Source organism: Pleurodeles waltl, chromosome 12 (assembly GCF_031143425.1).
Source record: "Pleurodeles waltl isolate 20211129_DDA chromosome 12, aPleWal1.hap1.20221129, whole genome shotgun sequence".
Taxonomy (NCBI): domain Eukaryota; kingdom Metazoa; phylum Chordata; class Amphibia; order Caudata; family Salamandridae; genus Pleurodeles; species Pleurodeles waltl.
In genome coordinates this window covers 433,249,125-433,276,180 of record NC_090451.1, presented here as the reverse complement: position 1 = coordinate 433,276,180, position 27,056 = coordinate 433,249,125, and the positions used below count along the sequence as shown (strand labels likewise).

The following is a 27,056-nucleotide window of genomic DNA, read 5'->3' as shown; positions in this document are numbered from 1 at the left end:
TGATCCTTTTTTTGTTAACTTTCCTCTCCTTTTTCCACTTTCTATCAGATGAGATGCAATAGTTAAATGTGAATTATTAGGGTCTTGATCAGAAGGGCTTTAAATTCATCTCCATTATTTCCCTCCCCCAGGATTTCCATTATCAGAGGTGGCAATTATATTCAGGACCGGGGAAATAACAAGGATTATACGTTTTTAGGGAACAACGTGCTTGAAAAGGTGTGTCGCCTCTGATTCCTTCATATTTACCCTAGCCAATATTTCACATGGAGATTGCGAATCCTTGTAGCAATCAAACTATCTATACGAATGACCAGAATTGTTTATCTATTATGACATTTATTCTTTAAATGCCATGCTTGTTAAACATTGTATTTGGCGAAGATTTGTAGTTCTTCATTAAATGACAAGGTACACATATCCAACATCATTCAGAGAAGAACTACCCATGCAAATGGGCTACCAAGATTTTATAATGTACATGGTTGTAGACATGTTTTACATCTTTTTATGTTAGATTAAATAAAAGTTCCACCTGTCTATTATCTGAAGTTGAACGGATAATAGAAACTGAGCATATATGGATGTGGTGGAGGGGAAAATCCTTCAAAAGCTCTGTTTCTTAAATACATTGGCGCCGGTATGTACCATTAGGTTAGAACTAGGTCTTACTAGTGCTATTGTGTCTGGTACGGCTACAGTATTACGTTGGGAGCTTTGACTTGTGCATTCTAAAGGCATTACTTTGAGGAAATTATTATCCATTGAAATTGTGAAGGCACATGGCTTTAATTTCTCATTTGGTAAAAATCTATTTCTTGCCCTAGATTTGTTTAAGCTGGGAAAAGCACTTATGAACATGGATAGGGCTGAGATCAAGTAATTCCTTGGGAATTCTTGCCCATCCCTCAGTATGAAAACGGGTAGAGACGCTTGTAATAGAATGGTATGTTTTCCTGTATGAGCGTCTCCTATAAGAAAAAAACTGCACAATCATATCTGTAGTGGAATTTAGATCATCAGGTTCCTAGAGTAATTTTTTTAAATGAAATTAGACCTGCTCCTCCGAGGAGTTATAACCGCTGCATGGAAGGAAAAAAAGGTAAGACATTATACGCAAGCTGCGCACAGCGGGTGTACAAGATCTAGACCTTGTTCTCTTTTTATGCCCAGTGTTGTATGCTGCAAGGACGTCGTATTAGTATTCTTTGCCTCCTGAATTTAATATGGCTCCTGATGGTTTTGGGCATTAATTTTTAATCTCTCCTCAAGATGAAATGATATTTTTGACGTTATTTGGAGAACTGAGCTAGTAGGTATATGACCGTGTCAAGTTTTTATGAAAGTTTTGTTTTCCTCTATGTGGACTTGACATTGTTTTGTCTGATGTTGCATGCCCTTTGTTTTCTTATCACTAATGATATTAGTATATTTATGCTTTTTAACCTTTTTAGAGGTTTTTTGTATATTCATTGGTATTTGTGTACTACAAGCACGTGATGGTGTAAAGTTTCATGAAATGAACCTGTGAGCTGCGTTGGGCTCATATTTTATATGATCTAATCTAACACTGGACTTCATTCTTTATTTGTAATGTAGGTCTTACAGAACTCAAAAAACTGAAAAGGAATTGACGTTTTCCACTTGTTAGTGTCAGCTACTGGTGGTTTGCAGTGTCACTGTGAAAACGTCCTCACGAAACATAAAGAGGAAATTAAATGTATGATATTTGTTTGACAATGGCCACCTGAGTCGGCTCTGGTTCATGAAAGAAATCTGCATTGAAATCATTCAAAGAACAGAGGGCCCTAGGAAGAAAAGTATTTTGGTCCGGACGCTTGAGTTGACAGCCAAAAATACCTTGTTTACGTTTTCTAGGAAGTCACAAAAGGATTCTTGGCAGGCACAAATGGATTCACCACTGTAGATCTCTCTGCAACACTAAATGTGCAGTAGTAAATACCATAGAAGGGTTGGAAAGTGGGTATTACAAGGTGGAGCTAGCCTTGCAAGATTGTGAATGCCCACAAGCATATACTTTTGTGGGCATTCACAAACTCAGATCCATTCACTTCCCACCTGGAAGATGTCTAAAAGATGCTAAATTAGAGGCCAGGAGTAGCTACCCTTCCATTATGGGAAGGGGACTGGATCACTGCAATATTTAGTGGAGGTGTAGCAGAAGGGCTTTCTCAAGGGAGTGGCGATCAAGGGCAGCTCCTCCGCAATGTCGTAGGATCGTCGCCGCACTGGCTGAGCCAGCAGCAGAAAAATAAAACAATATTTCATTATCGTTTTATTTTTCTGCTGCTGGCTCAGCCAGCATGTGAAGGGAGGGGTGGGGCTGAGCCATGGGAGGGGAAGGAGGAGGAGGAGGAGGAGGAGGAGGAGGAGAGAATGCACCTCAGTGCACATGTTTGTGTCTTAGGCCGGCGAAACACCAATGCACACTTACATTTCTCAGGTTGCACAGCCGGGTTGGAGAAACTGCACAGACTCCCATGCAGTGTCTGAGCAGCAAACCAAGCCGCTCAGACCAATCCTGATGCTGCTCTCATGCTAGGTTTAGCATGAGAGCAGCACCAGGATTGCTGGGAGCCTGTACTGGTGTCCCAGTGAATGCTGGGGGTCACCAGAAGAGCAGAGGAGTGAGCCGGCAGGAGGCGACAGCGAAGGGAATGGTAAGTGTTTTTTTTTTTCATTTGTTTCCCCCGTCCCTATCATCCTCTCCAGCCCCCCTTGACATTTGCAGCGGTCACCGCTGAGGGCGATGTGTTCCTTGTGCAGAAAAAATACATAAATGGGCATTTGCTGGCTCTATTCTGCACTGCGGAAATCTACCCTTTCAAGATTTCCTTGCAGAAAGAATAAGAGGCCACAGGAGATGTAATATAAGACTACCAGTTGTATGGCTGGGAAACTACACCTGCCACACATTTCGTGGCATTATTCAGAGAATATGAATTGGAAATAAAGTAAAAATGCATTCAGTGGAGATATAAATCTCTGCCCATCTTTTTATGTTTATTTCCTAGTTAATCAGGCCCACAATGTGATTTTATCTCTGTGCACAACTAGAGCATCTTCGCTTCTTTTACATAAATGTTATGCAGCCACTTTTGTCTTAACATCAGTTTGTTACAAGTATGTCTACCTGTTTCGGATGCACCTATTGGTGCAGTGACTGTGGGGGTATTTTTTTATATGTAGGTATTTCACCATGATGATCAGGTACCATCCACCAGTTTTCCTCCACCAAACCTGCTCCCTTTATTGTATCTCCATAATCTGACAGTGAATTGTGTTATATAATACATGGGATTCTGTAATCCCTATATAAATGCACATCTCTAATTTCTGTATATTCATCAACTAGTGACAAACCAAGCCACCCACCGATTAGAAAGGAAATACGTCATAACTATACTGTAACAAGCTATGAGTTCCATTTCTTTCTTTTGCTCTATTTTTCTAGCTTTTAGCGACTAGCATAAGGACATGATTATTTCTTGCACCTTTACATAATGATAGAAAAGTCATAATCTTTCTGCATGTTTCTTCACATTGTGATTTAGTGCAGCTTATTTTTTTAAATGACATATTGGACTGTTTCTAATATCGTCTCCCACAAATCCGTAACATGTTTTTAATGTGTTTAGTTTTGCACTAGAGGTTCTATGTTTATTCCTGTTTGAAGGCATGCTCTCTCTTTCTGAAAGAGCTATGCACCAAGGTTTTAAGTGGTTTGTGGGAAAGGTGTTGGTGTGACCATGTATTATTTGGGATAAAGTAGCTCTCCTGCAGTACAAGATAAGGATATTGCGAGTCACGTCGGAGTTCCATAACCTCATAAAAGAATATAGGGTCATGGATTTCCTTAGTAACTTGTAGTATCCTTATATTGTACAGTAGAGGGTACTTTATCCCTTATATGATTATGTAAAGAGAGTCTCTAGTTTCTTAAATAAATACAAATAAATGCACATATTATTTCTTACCTTCACACAGCACTTCAGGCTGGCAGTAAATGCTGTCATCTTTTTCTTTCAGTGCTTTTGCAGTAGTTGACAAGAGTTTGATGAAATTTGTTCCAACTTCTGCATTCTAAAAATGAGAAAGGCCCAAAGGGTAGTGAAGGCTTCTTTCTTTTAACCCTATAAAATCCTGTTGATATTTTCCAACTTTGTTCTTTATCTCCTTCAGTATTTAATATCTTAACAAGTGTCCCTCTAGTGAGAATTGTACTATTTTTAAGAAGTACAGTACTGAAAAAGTAATTTATTGTCAATGGTCCTGATTATGAGTACCCAGTAATTAACAATCCCTGAGCAAACAACACTTGTTTGAGCAGCATCACAATTACAAGTCAGTAGGAGGGCGATAAATCCACATACATCCTTCAGATAGATATTGGCAGGTCAAACCTGCTGAAATTAAGCTGGAGAAAACTCTGGCAAATAATAGGACCTGCAGATTATGTTTCAAAATGTTTTTAACAAAAACTGATGGTCTACAGCAATGTTACTGTCACATCATATGAGAGCACCTACGTGGGGCACTTCAGGCATGTTTTGCTATTCAGAAAGTTGTCACCAGCAACTACTCAACTATTCAAAACATTTTCCCACACAAAACAGAATTAAACAACCTCCAGTCTCCCAACCCAATTGCCACCCTTGTGAGGAAAGGAGAAGAAGCACAGCCTTTGTCATGAACAGTGTACCATGTGTGTGCCAGGACTTCTGGTACTGAGAAGTAGCCTTACTTGGCAGGAAGTTGTTTGGAACATTCCAGAGCTATGGTGTGTGGGGTGTCATGTTTGGGAGCTTTACTTGTGTCTTCATGTACAGTAAAGGACATTTCATCAAAAGCTGCGATGCCCGCAGTCTGGGGGGTCTGATGCAAGTGAATTCTAGTGTAGTGAGGTAATCAATCACTGGTTTCCACTTGCCTGTAAATGTATTTTCTGATTGGAAAAGGTTGTGAGTTATTTATTCCATGGTGAGGGTAAGAGTCTATTGAACCAATGGGCGATGGGAGGCAGTGTCTTCTTTTTCTGGTGAAGGGCAATACGTTTCTTGGCCGCTCCTGCCACATGCCTGTTGAGGTTATTCCCTCCAATGTGTCAGTTTTCAGTCACAGTAGTAGAGTGCCAGGGTCTGTAGGGATCGGTTACCCCAGTGTGTCTTTAATATGCCCAAATTTTTTCTTCCAAAAAGGTCTGTATCACCAAACAAGTACCCCAAATATTTATGTATATTCCAGGTGCCTTTCTGCAAAACCAACCTGTGTTGGAGGTGGAGTGGAACATGCGCCCGAGGTGTACAGGCGTTAAATACCATTGATACATCTGTTCAAAGGCAGATTCTCTCTGGGGGGTACTGCAGCGCATTTTCGTAAGCATGAAATTCTTGTTTACATTGTTCAAAGGACTTTATGACACCTCCCTGAAACAGATCACTTAGGACTTTGCATTCTCCCACCACCCACTCTCCGAAATACAGAGGAGCCATTGTTGGGGTCAAGTCTGGTTTAGGGCAGATGGGAGTGTTAGTGTAGGGGAATTTAGTAAGCCCATTCCTGAATGCCACATAGTTCCAAATTTCAGGACCGTGCTTATTGGAGTTTCAAGATATACACTTCTGATTGGTTCTGTCATACAAGTCTAGGCAAATCACAAAGTGGTCTGCAGGCTACAGTTTGATCCATGTGGATCTTTTTCTTTTAACTTTTCTTTGCCACCCATTCAAAAATGTAGTGTAGACGAGCCGCTCAGTATCCTACCAAGTTTGGTCACCCCAAACTCCTCCCCTTCTTCCTAGAAGTGCAGCCAGGATGCAAGCCTTGATTTGTGCCAGCCATAATAAATAAAGGGGCTGGCTCCAGAACTTCCTAACGGAGCTCTGTCCAGTGAGCTTTGGTTCTGTTATCCCTTTTCTTCACAGAGGTAACGTCTAGATATCTATTGGACCAAGGGGATCTGTGAAACTAGCTCAGGGTGTGGAGCATGAGCCCCCTTTGAGGCTGGTATCGTGACTCAAAATGTGTGATTTTGTTTTCTTGTAAAACTTGAAATCAGAGGCCAGTTCAAGCAAACAAATAGGTCTATGACCTCAGGGAAGGACTCGGTGCATTGGTCAATGTGAGGACCATGTAAACAAAGAGACAGATCTTGAGTGATTATCCCCCAAAAGGAATACCTGACACTGGTATGAGGTCCAAATCTGTATAGGCATAGGTTCAACAGCAAGAGCAAAGAGACGGTTGGAGAGTGGATACCATTGTCTAATACCTCAAAACAATGGGAATCAGTGGGAGAACTGGCCATTAATCCTAACTGATGTTGTTGGGTTTTTATATCCTGCCAAGGTCTTTCCCTTCATCCTCGGGCCCAGCCGAAGTTTGTCCACCACTGTACCCAAGAAGGCCCAGCTAATATGGATGTATGCTTTTTCAGCACTGAGCGAGAGGATAATGGCCAGGACCTTCCATTTACAAGATTTTGTTAACTATACAAGCAAGTCTCCTCATGTTATCTGCACCTTGCCGGTTGCAGGTTAATCCATCTTGGTCAGGATCAATCAGCCTGGGAAGAAGGGGCTCCAGGTGCCCTGCTAAGATATTCATGTATAGCTTTGTGTCTATGTTAAGAAGAGTAATGTTCTGTAAAATTCACAGTGTGTGGGGCCCTCACTATGTTTTGCAGGTAGTGCCTTTTCAAGTTTGGGACACTTGTAACCCCTTGCGAGTAAGGATCCTTGTGGACAGGGACATTATAGAGGTGAGCAGGTGGGAGGTGCAGTGCAGGACCTCTGTAGTGCCTTTTTCCACAGCCTTTCCCTGGCTATATTTCCCCTTCCAGGACCTAGAACAGAATGTTATAGTTTGGATCTCAATTGCCTAACGCCCCTTAGCACCCTGACTGAGGTTGGAGGACTCAAGCTCTGTGACCCCACTCTATGTTTTTTAGGTGAGAGATGACATTCGCTTTGGCCTCTTCATTTGATCTAGTAACTGGTTGTCGAGTGCTAGGGTGGCATTGAATAGTCTGCAATTTAGGGCACAGTTCTTGCTGGCTTGAAATGTCCTTTTGGATGGTGTCTGGGTCATTAGTCTAGAAAGCGAGACCTAGGAATGATTTTGCTTCTGTAAGGGAACGTATAAGTCTTTATTTTCCTTTCCACAGGAAGATAAGACTGGAAGGATGACCCCATTGTTATCACTGTTATCTGATGTGGTGGTCATGCAAGAAATCAGTTATGGGGCAGAAATCTCTGTGTTTTCACAGAGATTACAGAGGTGTCCTGCTACAGCTGGCAGGTTTTGTAGGTGAGTTCTCCTTTCTTTCTGGTGACCTCCATAAACTAAACTAGTGTATTTTTGTGATGATATTTACTGAGCTGTTGGAGTGGGATGGTGCCTTTGCCAGTCTGTGAGCCAGATAGTGGGGAATCTACATTAGCAACACAAAAGGATGATGGACGGAGTGCAGAAACGTATTAAACATTCACCCCCAGTCACAGATCTGGATTAAATTAATCACAATGCCACCCCTGTTTGGACCCAGCCAAATGCAAATTAGTCTTGATCCTGTTCCCCATGGGAACAGTCCAGCCTGAACTGCCAGGCTAGGTCCTCCCTTGACAGGACCAAGCATCTTGGGACCGGATTCGTGGTATCACCCCTTATCAGTCAGGCTAGCTTGAATCCAGAGGCATAGTGAGCAAGGAACCCATGTCTGGACATACCCTGGCCACATAGGTCAACTATAGCAACACAAAAGGATGATGGACGGAGCACTTACCCCCAGTAACGGATCTGGGTTAAATCCATCATCTTTATGTGTTGCTATGTTTGCCCTAAGTGACCAGGGTTTGCCCAGACACGAATGCCACCAAGGGTTCAACAGCCAGCGCGAACAGAATGGGGGACGGGGCAGCCCTGACAGGTTCCCCGTCTGATAATGAACCAGGGGGAAACAGTCCCTCCAACCCGTAACTGCGCCATCAGGTTGGTACACAGAAGGCGGACATAGCCAATAAACGCAGACCAAACCCATATTGCTGGAGCAGGGCAAAAAGATAGTCCCAGTTAACTGAGTCAAAAGCTTTTTGGAAATCGACCAAAAGAAGCAGTTGGTGGATCAGCAAGTACCTGCTCAGTTCCAGAGCATTCTAGACCCTCCAGATGTTGTCTGGTTTTCCCATTCAGCGTATTAGCCAGCATCTTGGCCAAGACCTTAACTTCAATCTTTAGCAATTAAATAGGTCTGTATTCTTCACATTTAGTGCCAGGGTACTGGACTTCTGTATTACAACAGTTTTGGCTGCCCTCTAATCGTGGGGTAGTACACCACAATCTATGGTTACGTTAAACATGCTCAGCATTTGGGGACCCGTAGTGGGCCAAGGCAGGTGCCAAAATCCGTCCAAGAATCAGTTCGGTCCTGGCACCTTTCCTGCGTTAAGGTGGTCCAATGCTACCCCCAGCTCCTCACCAATGACCTCCGCCTCTAGAGTTCTCATTGCTCATTTGTTAGTCGTGGTAGTGGCACATTGGTTACAAATTGTTCTAAATCCTCAGGTGGGCCATCTGGCTGTTTCTCATAGGTGGCCCTGACTGGTAGGGTGTGCAAAGCCAATGTGACATTTTGCTAGTTTTGTCACTCCACTTGTATATAATGCTGCGGGTGGCCTTCTACCCTTCCATAGCCTCTTGGGTGAGCTCTTGTTTAAGGACATGTTGGCCATGAAGGGAATTGCGGAGGAGCTCCTCCTGTAAAGTGGCCATGTATTGGCTCTCAGTGGATATTATGCATGTCTTGAGGTCATCCACCCTCTGATGAAGGCAGACCCACTGGCATTTGCAGTAACTTATTATATCTCTGTGGAGTGTGGCCTTCTGTGCCTCCCACAGACACATTGAAGAGTCAACTGACCCAAGGTTTTCTCAAAAGGACTTTTGACACCACTGTATACAGGTTTCTGAAATCTTCTTCTCACAGGTACCATCTGTTTAGACACCAGCTTGTCGCTGCTCTTGGTGGGGGGAGGGAGCATTCTACCGCCATCAAAACTGGGGAGTTGTCAGAGACCTAGTTCCCATGAGATGCATCTCCTGGAGCAGGAGGATTGAGCGCTGCTTATCGTTAAACGTTATCTAGTAGCCCATTCACGTTCCAGGATAAGAATGATATTGGCCGTGGTGGCCCAGCTTCTCCTCTCCTTTCCATATGACCTGTCTAGGGATGAGGGAGAGTGTGTGTGAGCACAGCACCCAGATGTGCCCAGTCTGAGATGCAAAGGTCAGAATGTGGTTAGTCTCAAACCTTGAACAACCCCTTCCCTCAACCCACCCCGTTCCCCCTCATACTTTGCAAGCTAGAAGTACCTGTTGTGTGCCTTACGGGGAAAGCCAACTGGGCTATTCTAGACATTCCAGATCCCCCTAAGAGCTAACTTCCTCCCTCTAACGTAACTCTCAAACCTACAACTTAAACCAAAGAAGTTTACAATTAGTATGCACTTGGTCAATGGGAAGGTGGTAAATACAAGTTAATGTCTATGGTGTTCTCTTTTGCCATAGCTACATATATGTTAGTGTGGTGAGGTGAGGAACTCAAGTCTTAGTCATGTGATTGTGATCGCATCTTTTGTGGAGCAGCCTCAGCTGATAGGGGCACCCTCCATAGTCATGGAGGCATCATGTCTCTTGGTGTTACTCTCATGACCCTAGGTCTGGGCCCTCATGTCTCTGCATCTAGGGCATTTTTGGTGGCCGTACACCAACCACCAGAGGGGCCTCCTGCTGCTCCCTCTTCCTCTCAGATCCACTGCTGTCCTCATCTTCGGGCCAACTACTCCCCTGACATGAAGTTTAGGGCACTCTTTGATCCAGTTCCAGGTAGCTTCAGGTGTGTCAAAAACAAGGTTTTGTCTTGGAAAAGGACTTTTAGCCTCGCCGGAAGGAGCAGCATATATTTTATTCCTATGGCCCTAAGTTTTTGTTATGCCTCCTGAAATGAATGTCGTTGTTGCTGAACCTTCTGGGTATAATCTGGAAAAATCATCACGAGGGAGGAGTGACACATTTAGGGTCCCATGGCTTGAGGTCAACTCCTGTTTTAGACTTTTTGCTTCATTTGGAGCTCTACATATTTGTTTTTCTAAAACGTGGACCTTGCACTAAAGGAGTCCCTGATCCTATGTGTGTGCATCAATGTTGCTTTCTAGGTCATCCAAGCTGGGTGATTTCCTCTTGTGTTTCCTGCAGTCATGTCCTGAGCTCTGTATTGATGGAGTCAATCTCAGTGCAAGTGAAACTCAGAACTATTCCATGCATTCCTGAGAAATGGGCGCCACTACAACCCCACCACCTCCGGATGGTCCACTTCCTTGGTTAGCCAGATCTTGTGGGACTAATGCATCCGTGTTGGCTGCTGACTGTTACCATCCATCATTGTGGATAAATTGTGAAGAACATCTTAGGGATGTGCCACTGTAGTGAGGGTCAGAGTCAGATCTGAGATAAGTGTTTAGGTCACAGAACAATAAGTAGGTGGGAGCTCGACCAGACCAGAAGCAGCCAGTGGGGAAACTGTGCATAGGCCGGAAAGATAGTGCTTAATTTGTAAAAGAATGAGTGCTAGTGCCCAAGGCTATGCTCAGAAGCTGTCAGCTGACTTTATTAAATGTTATTGCAACAAATACTGAGACTGTGTAATCTTCAGTCCATCACAGACACCGCAGCACTCAAGAGAATGTTTGTAATTAACATGCCCTCCAGTTGAATTAGTTGTAGCGGGTTCTTTTATTGGTAAGCATGGACATCATATCCATAGGATGAGCATCGTTCCATAATCACAGCCATCATAGTCAGACAGGTGACTTTTCAAAGCTCTTAAACGCGTTCTGAGTAATAACACCATTGAGAGTATGCCCCCGGTGAGGTGAGGTGTGCTGTGATCCAGGTGAAGAGAGCAATATAGGGTGCCCATTCTTGGCCCTTTTTGAGAGGACACCTCTGAAGAGATGACTGTATTTGGAATTCTACACATGCACCCGATGAGGCCCCAATGCGGCTGTTGAGGGGGAGGGTTGTTGAAGTTCTTGCCTACCCTGCACTTTTCACCATAGATATGCATCTATGTTGTATATGAAGGCTAGACCTGATCCTTTCTGCAGCAGGAGAGTCTGCAGTTATGATAGGCTCTAGTGCAGCTGAGGCTCTAGCACAGTCAAGGCTCTACTGCAGTAGCGGTTACTCGGTCAGTGTTAGATGGAGGAATCTATAGCTTCTGACAGGAAGGTCAGTAGAATACTATTCAAGCAAGCATTCAAAGCACCACATGCCCCACCCCCCAGTAGGCCACCATTTCTTGGGAGCCCCTCTGAGGTGCCCAGCTAATTTGTTGCACCCTCCAATGGTCGATGGCAGGGCCCAGTGTTTCTGTTGAAGCCCTTACCAATGAAGCAGCAAGTGCGGCGCATGGGCCCAGATTACCATATAGCTAGCCCTATCCTGCTGTTTTGAATGCCCACTGAGAGGGCAGAGGCAGGTAAGGTCATGATCGGCACCTGAATGCAGCAGATTGACCTGGCCACATTTGTGAAAACTGCACAGCTGTTCGATGCCAAGGTAGTTTTATGGCTCAGAGAAGATTTTGAACCCCAGGGTCCTACCTCCAATGGTGCCCCTGACTGTTCTTTGAGTAGGCATAGTCATTGAAGGAACAGCACCTGGGTCTCCAATTTAGGCAGTATGGTGGCCATGGACCTGGTAAGGACCCGTCAAATCAGCTTTGAGCCCCCTGACACCCCTGTTTCATGGGGGAAGCGGGGTGTAGGCATGGCCCCACAGTAGCTTTTGCTGGGGTCAGGGTTTCCAATTCCAGGGTGCTGTACATCCGAGCTAGATGTAGCGCAATACAGACTGAGTGCCCATGTAGTGGCACAAGATGGTGGCCACAACTGTTAGAGTCCACAGTTGTCTTCGGGTTCCATGCAGTTCTGTAGACTCAGGCTTTACCCTTCGGGGCCCAGTCACCATCACCGCCAATGGAGGTCCAGCTGTGAGTTGGCCGGTGTTGGACTCAGGGTCATTCTTCCCTTGGTTGCTAAGTAGCCTTGGCTGGCCTGAGGCAGCCTCGACTGTGTGCCCATTTGGTGGTATAAGGTGGCTAATGCACCTGCTGGAGGTACAAAGCTGCTAAATTCCAAAGCTGTCCTGGAGTCCCGAGTTGGTGTGGAATTCCAGGATACATCTGCTGGCCCTGCCGCTCATTCTACATGTCCTCTTCGCTGACGCCCGAGGGTCTGATTTGCTGGAACTGGAGTTTGATGTTCATTTCTGCCTCGTTGGAGAGGATCTATAGAGATCTGCATAGGTCTGCATCCTGCTCCATTCCTAGTTTGGCCACACTCCCTGAAATGCATATTCTGATGCAAAACGCCTCAATTATACGCCAAATTATTTAGGCCTAAACTTGTAACAGGTGGTTTTTATACCAACCTTTAAAGTCTGGACCATGGCATAATGGATTTTAACAGGTGTGATAAATATTATATTTACCAGTACAGCATGTTTAATCATAGCCCTTTTTTCAGTAGGAGCAAGTTTAGACATTGCTGCAAATTAGAGTATTATTTCCAAACCTGATAATTTCCTTGCACCATGTCAGGATGGGAACATGTGACAGCTGTGGTTCTTTTAGCACTCCCCACATAGAACTGCTTCATTTTTTACTTCTTTGAAATGTAAGAGGTAATCCCTCCTGCCCACACTATATCATAATCCTCCAAAGTGCAGGTTCTCCTTTTGTGTGTTGCTGTGAATAGTGAAGAAAATCCAGCAGGCAGCACACTACTTATTTGCAGAAGCAGTGGCCAATTTTGTCCTCTGCTGCTTCACTTATTAAGACGCTAAAGGAAATCTCACTTATTCACCATGCATAACACTAAGCATATTACCATTTCTTTTTGACTTCACACTGTCTATATTTCAATCATTTTATTTAGAACTGTATTTTTAATTTCCCTGTTGTTGTCCTTTTTGTTTTCACAATATACACCTTGTCCTTTGACCTGCAACCAGAATGTGATCAGACTGGTCAGTTACAGAGGTGACTACTTTATACAACTAATGTCAGTTTCAGGCCTGGGTGAAGGATACTTTAAAGTGCTTTCTAGACTACACATTCTCGAAGGGTTTCGGAGGATAACATTTCATAGGCTGTCAATGATAAGTGAATTCATGAAGTTATTTATGATGTTATCAAATCAGTGGGTGAGGTAAAAATAACATCCAGATTTTACTATTCAGCAGTTTCACATTAAACATTTAACATCACATAAACTTCTCTCTGCCATACGGATATACCTAGATACAGACATTTACATTTCTCATATCTGTTTTATGCTTTTAGCAGATCAGATCAACCAAGAGAGTGTATGATTTGATGTAGACATCACTCTAGGTCGATTCACCCAAAGGACAAGGGAAAGAAAACTGACATGCAGCCTTTAGCTAACCCTGTGACATCACAGGATTGACCTTGTGTTCCATCCATAGTCCCTCCATAGACAATTATTTGTTTTTGAGGTCCTAAGGAATGACAATGATAGTATTTACAGAAGGTCAACTGGAGTTTTTGGAACCCTTCTCACTTTTTGCCCTGATGATGCCTTCATAATGGCTGGCCGTGAGATGAAGAAAAGCAAGGGCAATGCAATGGCTGCCAAAAGGCAAGTCAGGAGGCATGGCTGCTACTCATGGTTACTCCTAACTGATATCCATCAAGACACTGAGATAATAAATCAGCCTTATCGAGTTCTAAATACCAGATGAATGGCGAGTTGGGGTGCTGTAGAATATACTCCACATTGTAAACTGTAAAGACTAGGAGACCTCGATACTCATTTGGTTTTATACATCACTAGAAAAAAAACTACGATCATGCCTCATCATAAAAAATTAATAAGATGACATTACCTTGTCATGCTGCAATGGAATCACGAAGCGCTTGCAGAGGGGCACCGAGGTGAGAACATTCTGCTCATCGAAGTTCTCATTGAGGTTTGCCAAGTAGAACATGTCATACAAACTATTGTCTTTGTAGGCAATGACGTCAAAAACGATGTGGTTGTCCTCTTCGTAAGCATTGATGTGGTGATAAACAACCATGCAGTCTGTGTAGAATTTGGTTGAGAGAGTCTTTTTTGTTCGCTTATCTACAATGTGTATCCAGGTCTGACAAGAGTGAGAAAGGAAAACACAGGGTAAAAGGTTGTACACTATGTGCTGACAAATAGCAAAGCAACAAACTAAATAAGGCAACATGCTTTGTAATGCATGTAAAAGTTGTGTTGTATAATGTTCTACATATCATACCATTAGTTTTTTTCACTCCTACGCACTGTAAACAACAGGTGTTAACACTATACAATTTATATGTACTCCACTTTCTGTCTTGGAAGATTAGAATTTTGTATTGGCCTCACCAGGATTGGCTTCTGAGTCTTCAGGTTCTGGGAGCATCAGCGACTCAAAAATTCTAATTCTGTGATGAGCACATTTCACAGAACTGTAGTCGCTGACTGTTCTTTGCACGTTCTTCTCTATTACACCTGTCCATTATCACACTGTATATATCTTACCAATGTTTCGGGAGAGGGGAGGCATACTCATCAACACCAATAAAAAATGGTTTGTGGATCCCTTTTTCCGCCACCTCTATGGGAACAATCTATTTATTGACTGATGTTATTTATTTAAATTTATATAGCAACTGCATCCAAAGCGCTTTTACAAAACGTATTCAGTAAAAAGTAAAAATTGGAATAGTAGAAAATCAATGTGAAACTTAATAAGAATAAATCACACAAAGAATGCGATAATATGTAGGATCAACTTGTCTACTGCAAAGAAAAGGGCCTAACTGGGGACAATACACATTATATGCTACACTTCTGTGGCATGCTTCATCATAGGCTACCTCATCTCACATTGTCTGAACTTCAATGAGAGGGAGTTTAAGATAAGGTTGACTGAATAAACAAAGAATTCAGATTATCATGTAAAGACACCTCTATGTAAATCCAGAGAGATCCCTTTATTCAATGGTATGCCGGTTTGATTAAAAGTCAAGAACATGGGAAAAGAATTATGGGCTACATGTATCAACCTTCAGTTTTGTGACTCGCAATTTGCGAGTCGCAAAACCGAATGTCGTATAGTGTCAATTACACTATTTGCGACTCGCAAGGGGGTTACAAATGCCTACCTCATAACTATTCATGAGGTAGGTCGCAATTTGCGACCCCCTTGGGAATGGCAGCCCTCACAGGGATGGTGGCCTGCTGGAGACAGCAGACCACCATGTCTGTGACTACTTTTAAATATAGCAGTTTTTTTTGCTTTTGAAATACAGTCCGTTTTCCTTAAAGGAAAACGAGATGCATTTCAAAAGCAAAAAATGAAACATTTTTGTTTCTTTTTTTCAGAGCAGGGAGTGGTCCGTGCTCTGAAAAAATGTTTTGACTGACATTTACAAAGGGGAAGTGGTCCCATAGGGACCCTTTCCCGTTTGCGAAAGGGTTAGCATCAGTGTGACAGTGGTGCTAACTGCGATTGTTTTGCGACTGCATTTGCGGTCACAAAACAATCATACATGGGACTGCGAGTCGCAATTAGGAAGGGAACACCCCTTCCTAATTGCGAGTCGCAATTCCTTTTTTGCAATTCGGTAAAATGTTTACCGAATCGCAAAAATGGTTTGGTACATGGGACAGTGCATTTTGCACATCGCAAATGGCCCGATTCGCCATTTGCGACGTGCAAAATTGTACGTACATGTGGCCCTAAGTCTCTGTCATCCTTCAAGCTGCTGACATGTTTCAGCCCATTAATTATGAGTATAACGTAGTTTACTCTCCATTAACATAGCAAACATAGGAATGGAAATCTTAAATTCAAATATACAACTTACAATATATTTCAATTTAGATATTTATTATAGCTAATTAAACATTCAGTTCGCACATGATATAATCAACATAGAATCAACCCAAAAAAATATAATACAACCCCCTAACCTAAATGAAACATACATATATGAAAACATAAATAACATACCAGCAGATACGCAAAAATAAACAAAAAACACAGAACCAACAAAATCACAAAATAGTATACATACAAATTTACAACCGCCTCATACATGAGAGGATATTTAAACAGCACAATAAAGTTACTGCTTTGATGCTACAATTATGCGTTGTAGTTTGGATTGTATAAAATTCATGGAGAGTAAACTACGTTATACTCATAGTATTGCTTCCCTGTGTGTTACTCTCTGTATCTAGCTCAGGGACCCTGTTTAGATACGAGGATCAGCCCATTAATTAGCCTGTAAATGGTTTCAGACTGTCATCAGCACAGTGGGGTTCCCTAGTCTAAACACTATAGTCCTGGCTTAAAGTTTTGGCGAACGGGTTACTCAGTCACAAATGTAACGGATATCCCATCTGCCATATTACGATATCCATAGGATATTATGAAATCATAATATGGCAGATAGGATATCCGTCACATTCGTGACAGAGTAACCCCATCTGCCAAACTCTAAATCAGGCCCTATGTAAAGACTTATACAAAGTTAGAAATAGGTTTTACCTTTTCAATCAAAGTTGTGAGTTAACAGCTGAAATTATATAAATCAAATCATGTTGTTCACTATATTCAAAGGTAGACATGAATCATACATATGCAATCCCAAAGCCCTTATTGTTATACACAGGCGAGGCACTCATGAATGCATAGCACACACATTGCATTGTGAGCAAACATGAACACACTCACACTGTGTTCCTATTTAACCTAAGACAAAGTGATCAGAGGACCTGATCTCAGTGAAGAAGACAACCTCTGTAGTCACACACTTGGGGAAATATTGGTTAATGTATACAACAGATTTATATTAAGAAGAATACTCTTGGAGCATGATTGAAGATGTGAGTGAGCATACCTATTATTTACTTCTGTGAGAATAAATTTTTATCAACATTGTAAAAACATTTAGCAATAGTGCGCAATGTTTTCTTGCACAGATACTTTTCTTAAATAAACATGTTGAATAAGGGGTGCGGAAAAGGGGGTGTTTATCATAAGCCTATGCTCTATTCCATGTTGCATGGCATCTCCAAATAGTCTGCAAATACAAATCATTAGTAGCAATGACAGAGAACCTAGTTTTGAAAGAGATGTTATATATATGCTGTGTCACCATGGATCCTCTGATTTTATGAGAAGGAAACATGTTTCTTGAGATACTGCACTGGTGTCAATTAGCTATTATCACTGGTTACCCATAGCGAAAACAGTCATTACCACATCCAAATATTCCATTCATACATACATTACTTAAGTCATACAATTTGCCAACAATCATTGATGCCAGTGGGAGATTATTCTAATCGAAGACCGCCCATAATTAGACATAACCCCACTCCCATGCTACTTTAATGGACATATAGCCCATTAAAGTAACTCTGACATCGATATACAAATTTCAACAGTCAGAGGTATGTTTTCAGGAAGCAACAGATCAATCTCATGTTCTTTAATAAGAGTTTCAAACTGACTCAGATTGTCACTTTGCTGGCAGAAGTCAACATAGGCTCAACAAAGGACATATGTCTTGAGGAAGTAAGGTTTCCTTCATGTTTCTCGACATGTCTCATCTGCTGCAGAAATGGAAGATATTCCTGTCAAAGCTTTAGTAGTGAGGAGTGAAGTGGTGACACTACCTGGTGAAATTTGATGACAGATATGATAACCCCCAAAAAGAATCTCCTGCTGGGCTTGTACGAATTAATCTCCCAATCTTCTTTTCTCTTTAGAAATTCTGAGCCTGCTTTGAATGAAGTCGCACCCAGGTGTGTTGAACTTAAGCTTTTACCTTCAAAGCCACTCTTTCATCCCTCATTTACACTACATCTATGAAATCAACCCAAATGACAGAGTAGTGTCTCTGCAAATAGGTATACAGTATTTGATACTATACCTACCACTAAAAAATGCTTTGGAACGCATAAGAATTAAAATCAATCTGATGCAGTGCCCTATTAATTATCAGCATTTCTCCATTTTTTTACATCTATTTAATTGATTTTAGCAAAGACATCATTTTGAAACACAGCATATACAGATATCATTTGCCTACAGTTCATTTAAGTTAACAATAGTTTAATCTGGTTGCAGATAAAAGGTATTCATGCTGGGGCTTGTATTATATGCATGTGATATTGATGAGAATAATTCCAGCAATACTTTCTCATTTTGTTTGACACCAGTCGGAGAATAAAAGGCAGATCTGTAAAATGAAGCATACAACCAAACTTGCCCTCTCTGAAGGGCCAGCCCCAAACGTTGTTGCCTTTTCCCTCCACTTTTAGCTGAATTTGTTTTGTTGACCAGAACTAAAGTACATGCGCACTCTCCCTAAAACGTTCTTTGATTGGTATGTTTGTAAATGGCATATTTAATTTACTGATAAGCCCCTAATAGAGAGTGCTACATGTGTCCAAGTCCTGCACATTAAATGCTACTAGTGGGCCTGCAGCACTGCTTGTGTCACCCACTTAAGTAGCACTTTAAAACATGTCCCAGACCTGGCATTGCAGCCTGAATGCAGTGTTACACTGCCATGTCGACTTGGAATTTAAAACTCCTTTCCATCCTTAAACTCCCCTTTTATTACATATGGAGAAGTGTGGCACAATGGTTAGAGCAGCAGACCCTGATGCAGAGATCTGGCCCGGGACCAGGGTTCAATTCCCATCTCGGCGGGTCTTGGGCTCAATTCCCTTGGACCAGATAATTCTCGCCTCAGTGCCTAATCTAATGAATGGGTCCCACTCTGTAACTCTGCGCAATAGCTTGCTTGCTTAATCTCCCCAATGGCCCTCACAGCGCTTGGATGCCTGGCTTCACCCTGGGGCTGTCCAGGAGTGGGTGCCTCACAGGGAAAAGCCAGGATGGGTTCCACAAAGGTATGCATACAGCGCCTTGAGACCCTAACGGGTGAGTAGTGCGCTATACAAGTGCCAAGTTTTTACATATAAGTCACCTCTAAGGTAGGCACTAGGTATCCCATAGGGCATGGTGCTATGTAACTAAAAGGCAGTATATATACTTTTAAGTTTTACATATCCTAGTAGTGAAAAACTCTCAAATTTGTTTTTCACTACTGTGAGGCCTACTCCTCCCATAGGGTGCCCTTGGGGATACCTTATTATATTTATATTATATTTAACAAACTGTAATTCCTGGTTGGGAAGGGGTAAATCTGTAATGATAAGTACCTCTTTAATAGTAAAGTCGGATTTATTGTTACAGGTTTGAAAATGCTACTTTTAGAAAGTTGGTATTTTCCTGCTCTTAGCCCTCTGTGCCAGCAGCCTGTTTCTAATACATGTCTGGGGTGGAATGACAGCTAGAGGTATGCATTCTCTCTAGACAGCCACACACAATGGTAGCTTAGGTGTGACTTGATGGGCCCTGATGGGCCATTAACTGGCTTGATGGGGGTGGAGCTAAGCACAGCCCACTTGCACCATAATAGGCTGTGCCCTGTCCCCTCACAATAAGCCTCATAACCCTGTATTGTCACTCCAGGCAGCTTGAAGCCAGGCCAGGGGAGGAAGGGGAATCTCTGCACTTCAGAGTCACTGTCCAGAAGTTTCTCCCACCTTCCAGAACAAAGGCACCAAAGAATAAGTACTGGACCTCAAAAAACACCAACTCAGTACACATGCAGACCTGTGGATGCCCTGCCAGGAAGGATTGCTGTGCTCCCGCAAGGACTGCCACTCTGCTGATCTGCTACTCTGCTTGACTCCTGCTTTACTGGGCTCTTGCCTGGGGAAGGAGAAGTAAACCTGCAACCTTCTATCTTGAACCCAGGACCCAGAGTGACTCAAAGGGCTAGACCACTGGCCCCTAATCTGATCCTCATGAACATAAAAGGCTCTCCACAGCTCCTGGACCCGTCTTCAAAATGCTCCTGACCCCCAGAGGCACCTCTCAGGTCCTTGGCCCTTGGAAGTGGTTTTGTGGCCCCTGAAATCAAGCTTTTGGGCTCATCATGACTGTGAACGGTACTTTTGTCTCTAGTCTGGAGAAGATAAAACATCAGCCGGACTTGTCTGGGACTGTATCTGACCCGTGCTCCATTGCGGTTGGCTTGAAAGTTTCACCAGGTCTACAGTGATCAGATATCCCAAGTTGGTGCTTTATGCTTTTAGGCATTATAAGTTAAATCTTTAAAAGTTTACATCTTGACTTCGACTCACTGGATTTTTGTCATTTTCATCTTGTTTTGTTCATTAAAATAAACACTATCTTTCTAACCAGGTGTGGTATCTTTTTGTGAGGTGTTTTCACTGTTTTACTGTTTGAAGTGTTCTACAAATACTTTACACATTGCCTCTTAAGTTAAGCCTGACTGCTCTGTGCCAAGCTACTAGGGGATGAGTACAGATTAATTTAGGGTGTGTATCTGGCTTACCTACAATTGTGGCTCCTACTTGGACAGGGAGCATACCTCTGCCAGACAGGAACCCAATTTTTAAAAGAGAATAAAAGGCAGATATGCACAATGAAGCATACAATCAAACTGTTTTCAGTGGGCCCATAAATAGAGAGTAAATATCCTCTAAAGCTTAGCCTAAGTTTTCAATGTTTTCACTCATAAAAATATTCACACAAAGCATTTTCCACATCAGACATTTACCAAAAGCAACAGAGGGAGGAACACACAAAGCAGAAAGATGAACAAAATGAAAGACAGAAAAACTGTCACAGAGGGAGAAAGCGGGAACCAGCAAGAGAGAGATAATGAAGAAGGCAGTGTCTGGTAGTGGAGTAAAGATAGATAAGCTGGATTTAAGACTATTCAACCTTGGTAGTAGGCACTCCCACATGTAGGCTTTCGAGCAGGGCTTCGGGTACCAGCACTCATTCTTTTACAAATTGAGCACTGGAGGCAAAACATGTGATTGTGGCACAGAGTGAAGCCTGTTCATTTGAAAAGCGTAGAAGTCTCTCTGGACTGGATCGTGTATGTCCTGTACATGAAGTAAGCAAGAAAGCCATAAATGGGTTGTGTAACACCTGTATGGCTTCTAGTATACAAGCTCCAAAATTGCACGCCACACTTCATTGCTCAGCAGGTGCACCTGTAATGTTGTCAACAGGTAGAGCATGCATCTTTGTAAGATTCTTCCAGGGGCACTAATTCAAGCAGATCGCAGTCCGCAATGCAAAACCACGATGAAGTAGTTTGCATGTATTTACTGCAAGAATAAAATTTCAAAACTTCTTATTTCAACCTTTTGCTGTCCAGTCTGGTTGACATCTATGACAAGACATGGTTTATATTGTTAGATTAATAAAAGATAAAGGGGTTGCTTCAGCATTTTTATTTTGTTCTTCTTCAGGTTACATCTTAAGTTGCAGGCAGTCAGTGAGTATTTCCATGTGCAACCTTGTGAATATATACTGTTATTTAATGTCTTACCCTACCCTGACATGTCACAAGGTGTTACAGATATGTGCTGCAACCACCTACTTCTATGGACTGCAGGATTTATGTTTTGTTTAGTGCCAGAGGGTGATGGGAATAGACCTTGGTGTGAAGCCTACCAATATACATTATTGCCCTGCTCATACTTCCCAAATCTAGTCTAAATCGGACACATTCAGTTGCATTTCAAATTTTTCATTATGTATCTTGCTCACTAGTAAGGTAACCTAAGTTTGACCCACTACTACTTAAGGAATGTCGTGGATGTAGGCACTGCAGGATTTGCAGGATTTATGGCTCTGTCATGGTCAAGTGCAGGTGTTGGAGACTATTAGGCACTGGTCTTTGATACATATACTCAAATAATTGATGCTGGTTTTGCTCCAGAACATCTAACGGCACTCCTTGGCCATGTGCTAAGTTTTCCTTTAGGAGACTTGCCCCATTGGCAAATTGCTGGCCAAACACTGGGTGACTGTGACATGAATGCTAAGCCGTCCAACCCATGTGGTTGTTTGGTTGCTAGACCTTGCAGTTTATAAGGAGAATGCTGAAAATGATAAGATTCTAGTGCCCATAGAAGCTGCCTAAAGGATATCTGATATCTAAAGCCCTTGATTAAACTGCTTTAGTACCCCCTGACTTGCACACCCTTAATTCCCTCACGTTGGGGTATTTCAGTTTTGTTAGTGCTGTAATGCGGAGACTTTAGGGAGACTATTTTGTTTATTTTGGTCCTGTTCATTTAGATGGTTAGTGTTTCCATCTGCTAAATAGTGTCCTGCAAGGTTGCCCAATTTATTAGGAGAAAATACCTTGGTAAACACAAAAGAGACAAAAAAACACCCAAAATTCAGAGTTTTAAATCCTGATTGATCCTGTTATGCATCATTTCTAAGGTCAAAACCTAGAATATGTATTTACCAAACCCAGTAACTTTCACATCATGGGATAATGATATTTACCAGTTCTTGGAAATACCCCAAACAGACCTTCACAACTTGAAATCATGGGCTTAACCCCTTTGCTGCCAGGCTCCCCCCACCCCCTCAGGTGCCAGGCCTTTTTTGGGCTATTTGTGGCATTTCGTGCATAGGCCCTCATAATTTTTTGTCCACATAAGCTACCCATGCCTAATTTGCATCCTTTTTTCCCAACACCCTAGGGATTCTAGAAGTACCCGGACTTTGTGGGTTCCCCTGAAGGAGACCAAGAAATTAGCCAAAATATAAAATGGGAAAGAAGGGCTGCAGAAGAAGGCTTTTGTTTTTTTCACTGAAAATGGCATCAACAAAGAGTTTGCAGTGCTAAAATCACCATCTTCCCAGCTTTCAGGAACAGGCATATTTGAATCAGAACCCCACATTTTTCAACACAATTTTGGCATTTTACTGGGACATACCCTATTTCTACTATTTTTTGTGCTTGTAGCCTCCTTTCAGGAGGTGACAGAAATGGGTATGAAACCAATGCTGGATCCCGGAGACCTAAACATTTCTAAAAAAGTAGACAAAATTTGGAATTTAGCCAGGGGTCATTTGTGTAGATCCTACAAGGTTTTCTTACAGAAAATAACAGCTGAAATTAAAAAATATTGAAATTGGGCTGAAAAAAACAGCCATTGTTCTCTACGTTTTACTCTGTAACTTTTTCCTGCGATGTCAGATTTGTGAAAGCAATATACTGTTACGTCTGATGGACTCTTCTGGTTGCAGGGATATGTAGAGCTTGTAGGTTTATCAAGAACCCTAGGTACCTAGAGCCAATAAATGAGCTGCACCTTGCAAAGGGTTTTCATTCTAATCCGGGTATACAGCAATTCATTTGGTGAAATATAAAGAGGTGTCAAGAAAACCTCTGTATTTCCAAAATGGGCACAAGATAAGGTGTTGAGAAGCAGTAGTTATTTGCACATCTCTGAACTCTGGGGTCCCCATACTAGCATGTGAATTACAGGGCATTTCTTCAATAGACGTCTTTATTTACACACTGTCTTACATTTGGAAGGAAAAAATGTAGAGAAAGACAAGGGGCAAGAACAGTTGTTCTGCTAGTCGGTGTTCCCCCATGTCTCTCGATAAAAATGGTACCTCACTTGCATTGGTAGGCCTAGTGCCCGCGACAGGAACTGCCCCAAAACACTATGTGGACACATCAAAATTATCAAATACAAAACTACTTGTTTTTACGGGGGTTACAGTTCATTGTGGTTAAGAAAATGGTGCGGGTGCATGTGAAGCACACTACCCTGGATTCACCCAGATGTTTAGTTTTCAGATGTGTTTAGGTCTTGTGGATTTTTCTACATGGCAGCGTCCCAAAGTCCAAAAAGTGCAGCCCTCATTATTCCAAGTGGGACGATTTTGAGAGTTAGACAGCTCTCTGGGCCCAAATGAGAAACCAAAACACAAAATAATCGAATGTCCTCTTGCTTGCCGTGGGACAAGATGTTTTCGGGGGAGAACTGAAAGACTGTTACCCCCTTCAAATGGGGTGGGACATCACCATGCCCATACTGGTTGGTAGCCACCACCTCACTATATATATATATTTTTTTTAATTCTCTGGCATCTAGCAGGTTTTCTGCCTCCCCCCCCCCCCCCCCCGGGAGTGAATCCGGGGTAGTTGCCCCATCTGCCCACCGGTGGGCAGAACAACTTTGGCCCCATTTATTAGGGGTGGGGGTATGGTCATGCCCCACACTCTTTAAAAAAAAATAATCTTCCCTGGTCTCTGGTGGGCTTTCTTCCCCCCTTGGGGGCAGATGAGCCTTCCAAAAATAGGCCGATAGCAAACTGTAATGTGCCTCCATGGGGAGTGACCCTTGCCCAAGGGGCTGCCCCCCCAAACAAAACTGACACATACACACACCAATCCCTGGTGCCTAAGTGATTCCTGCCCCCCTTGGGGGCAGACTGGTCTAATAAAAATAGTCTGATCTGCCCCCAAGGGGGGCAGAAATGGCCTAAAATAAATGTGCCACACAGGGGAGTGACCCTTTCCTAAGGGGTTGCTCCCCACCTCTTAAAAAAGAAAAAAACAAAACTACCCCTAGAGGTTTCTGCCCCCCCCCCCCCCCCACCCGGGGGCAGATCGGCCTAATAACAATGGGTCGATCTGCCCCCGGGGGGGGGGGCATAAATGGCCTTGAAAATAATTGCACCCCCTGTGGAGCAACCCTTGCTCAAGGGGTCACTCCCCTTATGCCAAGTTCCGTTTGAAAAATTAGCCCTGGTGTCTAGTGGGACCTGGCTGCTGAAATGCTCTTGGAGACATCAGAGGGAAGGAAATTCCTTTCCTTCCCTTTGAAGCCTCTCCGGCCTCCATCACATGATCGGAAGAGAAATGCTTCTGCATTTCTCTTCCAAACTGTGCTGGAAGCTGAGCTTCCAGTGCGCTGGGGTGGCCTCTGATGAGGTCAGCGCGCGACGTCACTGGGGGGGAGTTGAGGGGATCGAGGGTGGAAGGGGAAGCGATTCCCCTCCCAGCCCTGCCATGGGTGAATGGGGGTGTGGCACTCGGGGGGAGCGAGGGCCAGCACTAGGATATAATGGTTATGTTCGGGCACCTCAGCGCCACAGTCACGGATGTAATTATTACGTCCTTGGCACCCAAGGGGTTAAAGTGATGGTCTGTGTCCGGTATCAACAAGTATCATCCAAAGTATAGCAATTACAGAAAAGCAGATTGAGCAAGCAAATCAAGATTACACAATCTGCCTTTCAGGTGGCAGAACTGGAAAATACTTGAAGATACTAGTTCATATCTCACTACCATTAGCTACTAAACAGCTTTTGAAAATATGGTTCATTATTTTCTATGGTATATTGGTAATTGTGGATTCATTTTATGACTCGGATAGTGCTGCGTAGTAAACATTGGCTTACATGTACTGCTGCTGCCTCAGCAAATTTTTTGTTACCTTCTCATCTTTGTGGAAACTAAGGCACGAAGCCCAGTTAACTCCTCTGAAATACGCTGTGGCCAGTTTCATAATGTCAAGTTTGAAAGGCTGCTCCAAGAAGATGATGTAGTTTTCCGACATTCCAAAGCTGTGGTAGTAGCTGGGGCTTAGAAGGCCTTGCGAAGGAATAGAGCACATCACCTCAGCATACTTCACACAGGATTTCTTCTTCTCTTTCTCTGAGAGAACAAAGTATGGTTTCAATATCAAATGTATAATTAATTCTGAACACAATGGTTACTGTGAGTGTGCTGAACAGTTTTACTATTGAGAGGCATAATGAGGCTTCACGATCTAAACATTAGAAAGCAGTAAGTTCCCGTAAACTGCTACATAAATGAAATCCATCCTGTTGCTGTACATTGAGGGCTTTCACCCTAGAATCAAGGCAAAAGGACCAGCTGTTGATCAGTAAAGTAACAATACATTGTCAAAAGTATGGTGACTATTTTATCTTAGAATGATTCCTGGTGAGCACAGGCTTGAGGAAGTTGTACTTATCAAAAGAGATTAATATCATTATTTGATTAGTGTTATTTTTGGACCAGTATGGGTGAACATTATTATAGATTCATGAATTGCAGACAAAGAAGAAGAGGGTCCCTACCAAGCAATATCTGAGGTTTGACTGGCTTTGTTAAATCTACATGACAACAGAGCAAATGTTATAGCACAGTCTTGACACTTGTCCATAGCTTTGTGATTTATGATGACCCACATTTGTCTATCTTGTTTGTCACCTTTGTCTGGAGCCTTTGTTTGTGACCACAGTACCATGGCGGAAAGTATCTTGTAAGTACCACTGGATCACCCAGGAGTGGAAGAGCCAGCACCAGCTCACCTCTGCCTGTCTTTGAAAGAAAGTAGTCTACTTTTGATTTACTGTTAACATACTGAAACAAACATTTACATTCATGTCATCTTTTCATGACCCAAACGAGATCGAGAGACAAATAACCTTAGTGGGTCACAGGGTAATGAAGAGAACCTACAGTGGAAATTTTGGAACAAGGGTGTATTTTAAAGTGAGTTTCCAAATGTCAATATCACAGCATCAAGTTCTCTGCCTTTCTTTAACAATAAATAGTTTTTTCCAGTTCTAGCCAATTTGCTAATTTGTTTGATTAAAGCAGGACAAGTCAACAACTGTCAGAAAGCTCTGGCTTTCTAAGACCACGCCTGGATCCTTTGTATTATTGTGACACAGGGCTTTGCCGTAACTTAAAAATCTCTTTATGGGGGCAGACTCCCCTAAAGAGTTTTTATAGTATTTTTGGGAAATGCTGGAATTTAAAGCCCACTGGCCCAGTAACACAGGACACCATTAAAATTAATTAAAGTTCACCTTATGGAATTGAAGGTGTCTCTTAAGAAGGAAGTGTTTGGAACATGGAAAATCGTACTTTTTCTTTGATCAGAACATTTCTGGGAGTATTGGTTGTCTCCCCCGGGAACATACTTTAAAGTGTCATGGACAATGGTGCATTTTACACTACATTGACAGGAGCT

At 42.6% G+C, this 27,056-nt stretch overlaps 1 protein-coding gene across 1 annotated transcript in view; it reads right to left on the bottom strand.

Annotated features, from left to right (window-relative positions):
* Window positions 1–27,056, bottom strand: part of BCO1 (beta-carotene oxygenase 1) — a 127,809-nt gene that overhangs the window by 37,409 nt on the left and 63,344 nt on the right. The window contains exons 6-8 of the mRNA XM_069216940.1: window positions 25,506–25,726; window positions 13,990–14,247; window positions 3,999–4,104 (exon numbers count right to left, since the gene is read on the bottom strand). Coding sequence (XP_069073041.1) covers window positions 3,999–4,104; window positions 13,990–14,247; window positions 25,506–25,726 — 585 coding nt within the window. The remainder of the gene's footprint in view (window positions 1–3,998; window positions 4,105–13,989; window positions 14,248–25,505; window positions 25,727–27,056) is intronic.